Source organism: Aptenodytes patagonicus, chromosome 4 (assembly GCF_965638725.1).
Source record: "Aptenodytes patagonicus chromosome 4, bAptPat1.pri.cur, whole genome shotgun sequence".
NCBI classification, from domain to species: Eukaryota; Metazoa; Chordata; class Aves; order Sphenisciformes; family Spheniscidae; genus Aptenodytes; species Aptenodytes patagonicus.
This window is the reverse complement of record NC_134952.1, coordinates 45,190,897-45,204,447: the sequence shown is the minus strand read 5'-3', so window position 1 is coordinate 45,204,447 and position 13,551 is coordinate 45,190,897. Positions and strand designations below refer to the sequence as shown.

General features: G+C 36.9%; 1 protein-coding gene across 2 annotated transcripts in view; it reads left to right on the top strand.

The window, feature by feature from the left end:
* The window catches only part of TLL1 (tolloid like 1), a 143,725-nt gene extending 131,404 nt beyond the window's left edge, over positions 1-12,321 (top strand). For both annotated transcript variants that reach the window (XM_076336561.1, XM_076336563.1), the window contains 3 exons: positions 2,746-2,959; positions 8,307-8,557; positions 10,307-12,321. In XM_076336561.1, coding sequence (XP_076192676.1) covers positions 2,746-2,959; positions 8,307-8,557; positions 10,307-10,441 — 600 coding nt within the window. In that variant the 3' untranslated portion in view covers positions 10,442-12,321. The remainder of the gene's footprint in view (positions 1-2,745; positions 2,960-8,306; positions 8,558-10,306) is intronic.
* The last annotated feature ends 1,230 nt before the right edge of the window (positions 12,322-13,551 follow it).

Genomic DNA, 13,551 nt, shown 5'->3' with positions numbered 1-13,551 from the left:
TAGATAAAGATGGCTTTGAAAATGTACGTAGCAGAGAGAGATTTTCATAAGCTAATCAGCTGGATGTTTATAAGAGACAGACTTAAGTGTCCCATTCAGGCAGCTATCCATAAGTGCCACCAACGTATCTACTCAGTTGAGTGCTATAGATAGAAAGGGCTGAATGTTCAGCAGCTGTATGTAACATTTCTGAATACCGTTCCCACTAATGAGACAATCAAAATGGGGATTGTAGTCGTGGTGGGGTAGGCATTCAAAAGTATTTGTCCCAGGAAGACGGAGTGTGATTTAATTATACTACCAACTTTATTAAATCATCTGTGAACACTGTTGGCCCTAAATAATAGAGAGAAAGTTAGCAGCAACTATTCAGTCATGTTCAACTTTCATTAAAGTTTGTGTCAGTTCTCCTCTTTTCAAGCCTGCTCTTAGTCTACTGCTGGGAACTGACCGCTTTTTTAAAAAATTGAGATCGTCTCGGTGTTTTGAAATATTAGGCATTTTGAGCTTTTAAAAGACTCAATATTAAGATTTGCTTTTCCTTTAAAAAACAAATTCCTTTGATTCTCTCTGTAACTGCTAGAATCAAGTGTTCAACTCACAACAGATTTAGGACTTTTTTCTGTTCTTCTTTGTGGGACCCAGTATAACATGTACTGTCCCCCTGCAGGCTTAGGAATCCCAGTGTTAAGTCAAATATTAAAAATAATAGGTATGTCTTACAGTTCGTGGTGAGAAGTGCTTCCTAGAGAGTGATCTTTTCGTACTGATGAGAAGTGAACAAGACTGATATAATTTTCCTCTAAAAGAAAATGAAGTTCTGCAGGCTGCTCCTGGATCACATCTATTGCTCCTGTTGATTCCAAGTTGGCTTGACTCAATTCTGTATTTAACTAACTGCCTTACAGTTAGTGTCTCAGTTTTCTGGGTTTTTTTTAATCCATCAGATTTTATTTGGGTATAAATGACAACACGTACTTGGCATCATAAAAGTAGGATGGCTGACTACAATTTAAGAGCAGCAAGAGGGACTGCTGTACAGCTGTTTTCACTGCCTCTGCAGTTTCATTCCCTTATTAAACCCCCCAAACTTTACTGTGAAATAAACCTACATCCACTGCATCATGCAACTCTTCACTTTTCACAAAACAAAAGTGTTATTCTGAATATTCCGGTTCTTTGGGCAAAAGACTTTGTGTTAGCTCTTTATATTTCCTTTAGGTCAACTGTTAATATAAATTACCATCACATTTCACACTGTCTGGATTCCATAAGGCATTTGGTAGGTCAGATTTGCTTTGGTGTACTAGATAGAATGCATAATTATGATATTTGGTCAGTATTTGATAGTTCAGTTTTATTCCTTTTATGTATTGCTTCTTAATACGTTAGTTGTTTTTTTTCATAAATAGTCAGCTATGTGACTACTCATGGGAGCATTTATACTTAGTGCTTTTATACTGTTTTGTTGAGCAAAACGGATTTTTAATTTCATCTTAAATTGTAGGTTATTTCTGAAAATTCACAAAGATGTGTATGTATATTGCCTTCTCGGTGTTTACATGAGAGGAAATCACTGGATTTTAATCTTTAGGTTTCTGGTTGAAATTTAGTGCTGGTCAAAAAGTCTTATCTGAAATCTCTTGGATGTCCCCTTGAAATCAATTTGTTGATACCAGTCCAGTCTTGGAAGACAACCTTCCATATTTGAAAAGCAGGTATTAGTTGTATGTGTGTTAGCAGTTTCTGTAGGGTATGGCATACACCTTTGGGAAATGCCTTTGGTTGGACGCTCTGAGATTGAGAAATTTAAATTCCAAAAGTTTTTAAAAGTAAGTTGGCCAGGCTCTGCTCTGAAGGACTTGCAATTTACAATTTTTAATAGACCCAAATTTGTCCTTACAAGCTGTCATGAGCACTAAGAGAGACTGAGAATCCCTAGGAGCCCCTAGGAGCTCAGAAACTAAGATAAATGTTTTGAAGTGTAGAAGAAACATCACAGATTTGCGATCGCTGTGTTCAAACTATGGCAGCAATTCAAATCTTCTTGGGAGAGCTGAGGACAGCAAAAGAGTCTGCTGAAGTTTTTTTAATAAACAGTCAACAACATTTTGCTTTTTTCACAATGATTTTGCTAGCAAATATGTGATCTTAGCATGAAAGGTGCAGCCTGAAATATTGTTGTAATAGTAAAAAAATAGAACTCTAGATAATAGGTTAAAAAATATAACTTTCATGCATAACCATTCATGTGGAAATGTCATTCTTGAAGGCTTTAGTTGCAGTGTGAGGTAAATAAAAAAAAAAAGGGAGGAGGGGGCACTATGTTTTGCAGATGTTTTGATCAGTCCTCAACTATTTGAGGAACCAATATATTTCCTGCTTTGTACTGTTTTGAATGTTTGTTGAAATTTGGAATTATCCTACAAATGGTACAAATTCAACAGAAAAGTCGCAGTAATCTAGATTTAATATTCTGTTATGGATATTCATTTGTATAAAGATTCTAATCCCTTTTTCTATGAAGGATGAGGCCCTCTTAAAATTTACTGTCTTAATTATTATTCCACTTTCTCAAAATCAGTATGTTATTCAAAGGTACAGGCTTGTAGGGGCAGTAATTCTAAAATCTGTCATCTTAACTACATCGACTTTGTATTCTGAAACATACTATCAGTACATATGTACCATATAAGTACAGTAAATACAGTACTACATTGAGTCATTTTGATTTTTTTCCCCCAGACCTTCAATGAATTTGAGATAGAACAACATCAAGAATGTGCTTACGACCACTTGGAAGTTTTTGATGGTGAAAGTGAAAAATCACCAATTCTGGGACGCCTATGCGGCAATAAGATACCAGATCCTCTTATTGCTACTGGCAACAAAATGTTTCTCCGCTTTATTTCTGATGCATCAGTTCAAAGAAAAGGCTTCCAAGCAACACACTCTACAGGTCAGAAAATCAGGATGTGCTTTACTAATAACTTCCCCTTTGTTCTTTAGTGGAAGATATTCAAGCATTTCTTTTATAGGAATGAGATGAGTTAACAGATAAGACGATGTTACGACTAAATCTAATGAACCCTGAAGAACAGTAGGAAAACTCTGAGATTGCAGAAAGTATTCTCTAATATTTTAGACATTCCTTTCTCCTTCTCTGTCTCTTTCTCTTTGTGCCTCTCTCTCTCTCAATTTTACAGGTAAATGATTAAAAGATTTTGAAACAAAATCTGATAAAAAGAAGATATTGGCATAGACAGTCTAAGAGATATTTCTTAAGATTCACGCCATTAGTTTGTAAAAGATTCAATAGCTTTTCATTGTACTGGTAGTGGCAATACTTCACTGGGGCGTGCGATGCACCTCCATTACTTTCCTGTTCTAACTTAAACAAAAGTCTGGGTTTTGTGTAAACAGCTATTACTTTCCTGCAGAGCTAAAAAGGAAAGGCAAGCCAAAGAAAAATAAGAAAAAACAATACTGAACACTTTCTTAAGACTGTAAGAATATAAACTCCTTCACATTTACCATTTAATTTTCTTCTTTGGCAGAAATCACTGAAATTAAGTGTTTTGCAATTGCATTAATAGAGTTCTTGGGACATTTTCATAGCGTGCGCATTTTTTCCCTGAAGTTGCCTGGCTTACAGTGGCCCCTAGTGCTGAATCTCTGAACTTCGGGTGCTTGCTGCAAGATGAGGAGGTTTGGGGGTTTTTTTTTTCCTTCTTCTTCAGACGTGATGTCTATCTTTACTTTCATTCTTATTCGTCCGGTATTTGGCAATAAATATTAATGCAGAAAATGTTTATAAATATCTGTGCCAGTACCTAGCACTGCTACTGACAGGTAGCAGTTATTAACAGGAGATAGTAATCAAGGTGATTAGTCACTGCTAATACCATTTGCTATTACCCAGAGTATTCATTAAGTTGATGTGTAGTGCTCAGCTAACAAATCCTCATATAGTAATGTTAGCATTTCCTCTTTTTTTCCTTCTGCTTTGTTAAGAATAATTCTAAAACTTTATTAATTTAATTTCCCTTTCAGAGAAAGACAGTAGGCAACAGTATATGAACTATTCGACCTTCGTGATCTGGGTCTGGAAAGTGAAAAGTTTACCTACCTGTAATTCAATTTGTTTTTCTTGTGGGAAATCCTCTTCTACAAGCATGCTATTGTTTGCCTTCCCTACCACAGTAACCCCTTTCCTTAGATGGAAAATTAGATAGAAATGGTAATAATTACTCATTTTTAAATTACCTCGGGGTAAATAGTTAAAGGTCAGAACTCTTGTTAGAAACAGGTGTTGTAAAACTACTGTCTCACTTATTCTTCTTGCTTTCAATTTGCAGAATTGGAGCAGTCATTACATTGAAAGAAGTTCAAATTTATATTCCCTAACTTCTAAAGATTGCTAGTTATGTTAAGACTTGCTGGACTTTCCCTCATCTAGATACATATATATATATATATATCTGCTGAGTTCTATGTGCCTTAACCGTAAAAACATTCTTAGCATGCATAATAGTGCTTTTCTGAGAAAATCTGAAAAATAGAATCTGCCCAGTTTTTTTAAGAATGTTGTAAAAATTAGAAAATTTGCCTCCTTAAGAGAGGACATTTATTTCTGTCAACTGCTGTTGCACAGACTGCTCACTAAGTTGAACAGCACATCACCAGCATGTGCTTAGAGGTACCGTTTGAGTGAGAGACAACTTGGATCTTGCAGCTTTTCCTGCAGTCTTGAGCCAAACACAGATGCTCCATGGGAATTTTACCTCTGTGCTTTGGACACACAAGTGAATGAATAAATATCTAACAAGTGTATAGACAGTGTATTGTGTTTTCTTATTTTATTTTTTTCTAGCAAATAATAATTGACGGTATGCAATGGAAGTAGGCAGGTTGTGCTCAATTCTGCATAGCTGGGCAGACAGATGGAGAACTGAGGAAGCTGCTCCCTTCACTTCTGACCTCTGGGCAGAACTCACTCAGTAGAAGGACCTGTGTAATATAACAGCAGAGAAAGAGTAACTGGATCCTATGCCTAAAGGTGTCTGTGCTGCTTTATTCCTGGCAGCTTCATGATTTAATGGCCTCTTATCCTAGTAGATCCTGATGATGATGTTGATTTCCCTTCTGTGACACTTTTTGGCTTGAAATACTATCCAAATACCAAATTTCCATTGAATATGTCAAAAAACAGGATAAAACTGTAGCAGCAGGGGCAATAAAGTTTCAGAAAAATAGATTGCATAGAAAGGCTTCCCTAGGTGGAGCAAAACTTATAAAATGCTGTTTTTAAAGAGCAACACAGTTTTAGGAAGAGATACTGTTATATTTTCCCTCTCAGAAAAGGCACAACCCATTCAGAAGGAATTTACAAAAATGCTCCTGACAGAACATTAAGCATCATTGCTCAAGGAGTGAATTGGTTACCCTAACACAGGCATCTGGTTCCCTTCTGGATGGCCTCATTTATGGTGCCTGGCCTCCAGCCACTGCTGCAGGAGATTGCAGGTCTGCTGTAGGTCCTGTTCCTATCTGTCAACCCTGGGAGGATGTCTCTGACAAATTTGGGCATCTCAGATGTCACTCAGTTTAGGATCCTGGGTCGCTTCCAAAGTGACTATAATAATACATTATGGCAATGCTGAATCAAATTTATAATCTTGTTTCACTAGTTCAGATAGTGTGGGTTTAAGCTTTTCCCAACTGTCCAGCTTGTTAAACAGTCAAGAGACTACTGCTTGATTTGCTCTTAGGTTTGTAAGAAGCCTAAAAGCCCCTAGAAAGGTCAGGAAACAAGAAAGGGTTTTTTGTTCCTTAGCTGATCTAGAAAAAAGTCTTTCGCCTAAAGCTGTCAGATCAACAGCATTTTACAAGTCAGACATATTTCTTTACAGTCAGATGTGTACATCGTACCTACAGCAGAACAGACCCAGCATAATGGAAAGCATGATGGTCGGTGCAGCTAGGTTAGTTCTGGTATCTAGGCTAAGCAAGCACTGCTGCATGGCAGTGCTCTGTTCTGTGCAGACCCATCACAGCTTGTCCCACACGTCCTAATGCAGCGCTGCATTGTGCAGGCTGGATGTAGACTTTTGAAACTACAACTTAGTCCATAAGAAATTGAAAATTTGACTTGTAATTTCTAAAATCAATACTTTATCCTAAAATATAAGGCTACAATCCATGGGAGAAAGGCAGAGGAGAGGGAATTGACATTTTCTGCTGTTGCTAGTATGGCTACAACTTTCTTTTAAGCTCCTGTACACTGTAGCAAGCAGAGGAAAATAATGCAGACAGTTCATTAAACATTTTCTCCTTAGCAGCTGTTCTGTGTCTGAAGCAGGGAGATGTTCTTACTGTTGGCAACAGGCCAGTCAAAAAAAAAAAAAAGGAATTAAATGAAATCAAGAATAGGAAAAAAAAAAGGGGAAAAAAATCAGTAAATTAGAATACCAATGAGAAAAAACTATTTGAACTATCTCATTTGACAAATTTTCTTTATCATGTGCTCTTATCTGTTTTTTAAAAGCAAAAAAATTTTGAAATTTCAGATTGAACAACAGATCTGTTGTACTCTACTTACTTAATTTATATTTCCTGTTTTGATTCCTTCGTTTTCTTATTAAGAAAAAACACCATGTTCTTAAAAAATAAGGATTTACTCATTACTGTCATTAATTCCCAGCTGAAATGTGACTCCTCACAATATAACATTGCAATTGGTCATGTTTAGTTAGGGTGGAGTCCATGACACTGAAGTCAAATTCAAATTATCAATTCGCCAAAGCTTAGAAACGTTTGAATCTTGCGATTTCTTTCAGGTTATTATAAAATGATCGATTTATAATAGCTACATTTGATCAAAATGCAGATAGAATTATCTGTTCATTTATTTATAAAAATTGAATCTAAACTTGTGAATCTCAGATTTTGGTTCAAACTCATTTGCACTTGGTGTTTTTATGGGTGCTATTGTTGGATGGATTGTTCTTAATGAGAAACCAGAACAAAATTATGCTGTTTTCATTGAAATCTTTGTAGCTGTGAAGAAAAAAGCCTCCACCCATCTCTTGGAAACATAAAACAATGCATTTTTGCATTGTAATAGAATTTTTAATTGGCAAATGCATAACACCTATACGTTTAAGTTACTGTAGAATCATAGAATCATTAAGATTGGAAAAGACCTCTAACATCATCAAGTCCAACATCCAACACCACCATGCCCACTGAACCATGTCCCTAAGCGCCTCATCTACACGTCTTTTAAATACCTCCAGGGATGGTGACTCAACCACTTCCCTGGGCAGCCTGTTCCAATGTTTAACCACTCTTTCAGTAAAGAAATAGAAGCTGAATTCACTGGCTATTTAGGATAGAATACTAGTTTTAATTATAGTTGCTGAAAATATTTAGAAAGGATAAGGTACTAGCTGCTGGTTTGTTGTTTTTTGGGGTTGCTTTTTGTTCAGTGCCTTTTCAGCAATTTCTGTTCTCCTTGAGCAAACTGGCTAAAGAACAGCTTATTGGACTATACAGTAAAGTTCATTCATATTTAAATTATGAACTATTTGAGCAGTTATAAACAAGCACTAAAGCAACACATACATTTTACTACTGTGTACAAATAGATATTTATACTGAAAATACTGCTTTGGCATAGGGCAAGGATCTCCAGCTCAGGACTTGCTTTGAGAACAGGCTTTCAGCTACAAGACTTTCTCTGGCAGTAGCAGCTTTCTCCTGGCCACGATCTTTTGCAGAGAAAGACCTGTTCATGTCCGTGAACTACACAGCAAACAACCTAGCGGGTTTGTCACTATGAAACACAAGACTTTTGCACTTGATCGCTGACTACATGTGTGCTACAGCTGATCCTCCTCTGCCGCTTGCAAATGGTGTCATTACCCATGTGGAAAGGCTGTCACCGCACTTAGAGCACTTGCTTTGCTGGCCACAGGCACCTCTCAAATGCCTACCTGAAGAATGTCCTACCTCTTGAACCACATTCCTTACAACTTTGGTGTTCCCTGCCTTTTGGTCTTTCACTTGAAAATTATGAAATATGCTTAAATTTTTGTAGTTATAAAACAGAATTTATATGGGGAAAACTGAGAATGATGGATTTGTATTCATACTGGGTAGTACTTCACTCTATACCTTGTTTGATTGACCTGCTTGTGGCGTAAAACTGCACTCAGCCTGAATAAGGCTGGGCATCTATGAAAAGAAAATGCTGATTTGCACTAAATAAGCTTCTTCATCCTTATTTTTTTTCCTCTGTTTAGAATGTGGTGGTCGGCTGAAAGCTGAAACCAAGCCCAAAGATCTGTACTCGCATGCTCAGTTTGGCGATAACAACTATCCGGTTCAGGCGGACTGCGACTGGCTCCTGGTGGCAGAGCGCGGCTATCGAGTCGAGTTAATGTTTCAGACTTTTGAGGTTGAAGAAGAGGCAGACTGTGGTTATGATTACGTGGAGCTCTTTGATGGTCATGATAAGACAGCTGTGAGACTCGGTCGATTTTGTGGATCTGGGGTAAGTAACCAGGTATTAAAGTTTTTCTTTTTATTTCCACAACAAAAAGAAAAAGAAAGACAAGGCAGAGGAAGGAAAGGGACAAGAAGGGATGAGGTTCAGTTACTACACCTTATAATGAAGATACTAGATTATCTGCCTCAGATTATTTTTTTTAATATAAATTTGCAGACTTTTAATAGAAACATTCCCTTGAAATACTTTCAACAATAAATATTCTTATCTAGTTTTTGACCAAAGTATTGTAATCTTATGTTGAGCTTTAGGTAGCTGACAGTGAAGTGTTTAACAGCACCCCAAAAAAAGTTAACAGCGTTTTCCCTTACAGAGAGAGAAATGCACCAGTGTTGAAAATTATCACATTAAATTTCTTTTAATTTGAATGAAGAAGCCATGTTTTGCAGGGGGAGGGGAGCTTGGGAAGCATTTATAATATGCTTATCTACTACTTAGGTCTGATTTTAGGGAAGGAAAGTGCTCCTAAACTGTGTGATTAATATGGACCTTAAGAAAGCCCTGTCATCCCAAATGCATCTATGACACGTTCTAACTGTGAGACATGGAGGAAATTGGCCAGGCGACATCCTGAAAAGGATGTATCCTATTTCTCCTTTTAGACTTGCATTGTTCTGTTGGCTGCCTGCCTGGAGAAAGCTGGTGCAATGATCCCACAAGTCCTCATCAATTTATATGTGTGCAAATGCAAGCACACTTTCATACATACACTCTTTGCCTAGATAAAAGGTTTGAAAGGCTCTACATGAGATAGTAGGAGCTCTTAATTAACCGTGTGACACTTTTTGGATTCAGACATAGTGCTGGATCAAACATCTCGGTCATTCAGACAAGTTACCTGTAAGCTAGCTTAAATCCTTTTAGGGCATTTTTTGAACACTTAAAGATGCAGGAAAGGTGCTACTGCTGAACTGTAGGCAATATATTCTAAGGGAGGTGTTATATAAAATAACACAATATATTCTAAGGCATGGTGGTGTTGGGTTGACGGTTGGACTCGATGATCTTAGAGGTCTCTTCCAACCTTAATGATTCTATGATTCTATGAGGTGCTACAACTGAACCTAGCATCTATTTACACAAAACAATACTTTTCTTTGCAAGTTCCCCTATTTTACAAGTAAGAGGGCAGCAGACTGGAGAATGGCTCAACCTTGGGCTGAATTTTTTTTGGGGGGTGGGGTTGGGGGACGGTGGTTGTTGTTTTGTTTTGGTTCTGGTGAGATATGGATGAATGGCTTCAGAGGCCGTTCCAAAGCAAGCACATAGGAAAGATGGAATTAAATAGAAAAGCTATTGAAAGCAAAATAATCCAAGCTGAAGTAGGAAAGGGACACTGATAGTACACATTATCACCTTCTCAACGTCAGAAGAACGACTTGGTAGTTCAGCTGGTACTTCTGATCAATGTGCTTCAGTAATAAAACAGGCCATCATGAGGGCTAGAAGAACAAGATGGGAAATAGGTACCAGAGTCACTTGTTTATCTAAATTTAGAATATTGTGTATGGTCCTACCCAGTCACTTATATGACTCCAGAAGAACCATAGAAGACATCTGGGAAGGACAAAAGAATGAGGAGCTTTGTTTTCTTTGTCTCATAAGAAAAGATTGTAGAGATACTCAATACAAATTGAATACAAAAGAGAAATATCCATAAGAAAAAAAATGTGAATGAAGGGTATAAATACACAGAGTGGACAGATGATTTGTTTGTTTATTCATTTATTTTAGCCACCAGAAGAAATTTATTCAGCAGGGGAAGCTCTTTTACTTCACTTTCACACTGATGATACAATCAACAAGAAAGGATTTCATATACGATACAGAAGTATAAAATATCCAGATAGTGTGCACACCAAAAAATAACACAATAACCTCTATGCCAGAAAAGGAGAGTGAGAAAGAAAGAACGCACAATGGAAAGGAAGGAAGGCGTGTCTTTTTTTTTAAACTGAAGTTATTAGCACAAATGTTTTATATGAGTTCAGTTGAAATGACAACTTACAAGATCAGAGACAGAAATAAAATTAAAAAAGAAAAAAAATCACCTATCCCAGTGGAATAGACAAGATGATGATGTGCGGGCTCCATACTTGACTGTCTCTGCAAAGCTTGTGAAAGGACTTTGCATGTAGGGAAAATATAAAAGCTTTTGTTCATGTTTTGACATTTGTCATAAATGCGTGCAGATTCAATCAGTTGCATTCAGGGGAAGTGACCCTGCAGACCGTTCTTCCTTCTGACAATTGTATGGTGTCCAGGAGGAAAAAAAAGCTCTTTCAGGTCACACACTCAAAATACTGTCCTTATATCTAGTTGCTTTGACTTTGTATCCTGCATATGGTGTGTACAAGGACTTGAAAGAAGATATGAAATGGGAAGGTCTTCCTGCGTTGTTCTGTATTTTTTACAAATTCATCTGTCATATCAGGTTATCAGAGTTTTGAAACTGGAAAATCCTGCTTCTGAAACATAACTGATCTTTAGAGTATTTTGTTTTACTAATGACTGAGAAGTCTGAACTGTTACATCGGTCATCACTAGTTGACCAATCACTAGTTGACCAAATTTGAACAGTGTAAGCATCTGAAAATGTTTGGTTTACTGGTTAAGTAAGCTATCCCTGATGATGTGCTCTTATTTTGCACTGAACATAGAAAGAGACTGAGATGAAAACCTGTCCCAAATCAAAATCTGTATCCATGAGAAACAGAAATAGTCAAGGATCATCTGAAACTCCTCCTACTGAATTTGTTTTTAGCAGTACATTTGGAACCACTACTAAGCTTTATTTCTTCGGACCTCTTTGTGAATGAGCTAATTGTCTGGTTTAGCTAATCATAAATGAAGCTGCAGTAGTATCCAAGAGGGAGGTTTCCCAAAGAGGTTTTTTTCTGGGAGTAAAAGTATCTGTGATGGTGAAAAAAGCAAACCAAACCAACAGACCCAGGATTTGTTTCTTATCAAGAGTGAATTCCTATGGTGCTATTCCATGAACATTAAAAACAAAAAGAAACCAAGAAGTTTTAGACTTTTGAGCCAACAGCTTGCAGATCATGAATGTCTCACTACACCTGGCTGCATCTGGAGAAGGAAGGCTTTACTGCTCCAAGGGAGAGCAGGTTGCAACAGCAGCGCTTGTCTTGTGGAACAACTACTACTATTGCCTTAGAATCCTCGCACACGGTCAGACAGATATTCCTGTAGACACACCTCTAATTTGATAAATAATTCGACGACTTGGACATCTTAGCGTATGCTAACAAAAGGATCTTCAAGTGAAACCCCCATCTGCAGAGCGAGATCATCTGCTGTAAATACAGTGACATGCTTTTGATGTAGAGATATGTTACGTTTAGAACTGAGATATTCTATGTGCTTTAGGCCATACATGGGTTTAGTCATAATGTATATGCATTATGTAAGTATTGTATGAATGAGTGCTCCAGGGGAGTGAGAGGTATTGTATGGGTGAAAATTGAATTGTTTCTTTATGTGCCAAGTTCTATCAGGACCCTGTTTGACTGTAGCAACTTTTCTTTAAAGGCTTCATAGACAGATAACAAGGACTTCTAGTTGGCAAGAATCACGTTTAAACGAAGTATTATGTTTCACTTACAAGAAATATTATTTTGATATCCTTTGATGTAAGTTGCTACTCAGATTAGCTTAGTTTCTGTTACCTTACTATGAACATACATTGGCACTAATAAATCTGATCTTTTTTTATAAAAATAAAACCCAAATGTCTCTATAGGTGTCTTTGGTTGTTTTACCACCACTGTTGCTGCTCATATATTACCGTTTTCCTTTCCAGTCAACTTATGTACGTGAAGTTCAAAAACTGAATAATTTATGTATTTTTATAATGCTGCTACACTGTCCTTTTGTTTGGTTCATTTTTCAGGGTGTTTGCACAAGAAGTTAACTGCAAATATTTTCTCCAAGGTCTTTTAATACAAAATTCAGGCATAAATATTACTATAGTTAAAAAAAAAAAGTATTCTTAACCTTGATCCATAATTTATCAGCAGGGTAGAATGCCAGTGCTCGCATTTCTGAGAGGAAAAGCAAGCAGCAGCAGTGTCCCCCTGGCACGGGTAGTCAAAAGGAGTTGGGAAAGTCTGAGGCTGGGAGTAAGAGCAAGTTTCCATGTTATCTTTTTTCCACTTTTCTGTTCCAGTCTCCTCTTAATATTCTCTCCCTTCCATTTGCTAAACAAAATATTTTAAGTCTTCCTTTTCTCTAAATTTGGCTTTTTTATTCCCCTCAGGGTTACTTTAACAACCACAGAGTTGAGTCAAAATTATTATTTTTTGGAAGGGTTTTTTTTGTTGTTGTTGTTGATTCATACAGGCCCCTTTGTGTATAAATCCTACTGTCCTATGTTAAATAGTGCAACTGGAGTAGTTGGGGAAGAAAGTTAGACTGGGCAAGCTGGGGGCAAGAACACCGTGTAGTGTATTTCCAAGACCCTGTGGAAGGTGATTCTTTGAGGTCATATCAAAGTATCGTTTCTGAGCACAGTATGTCTGGGATTATTTCACATGGCATATGGAGAAGTCAGAAGAGAGTTGCCATAACTTTGAATACAAAGTTTAATTTTATTTCTCTAGTTGCTTATTCCTTTGTAGATCCCATATGCTTAAGAGTGGTGAAAATGAGGAAGGTGTTTTTAATGATTATCTTGTTGATAAATGAACCATATGAATCATATCTTCGCATTGGCCATGATCCTAGTCAATGCCTCATGGTCCTATCATGCTATTAAAAATGTAGTTATTTCCAAGTCCTAGGAGGTTTTTCCTGATGTAATGAAAATCATATATTCAGTGATCTCCTCATTTAATGGAAGTATGCCTTATAAATAGCTTAACAATAAGAAAACAATGAAAAAAATAATTTATGCTGATGAAACTGTGAAAAGCAATGTGGGTTATCAAAAAAAAAAAATCTTTGAAATGGACAAATTTGTT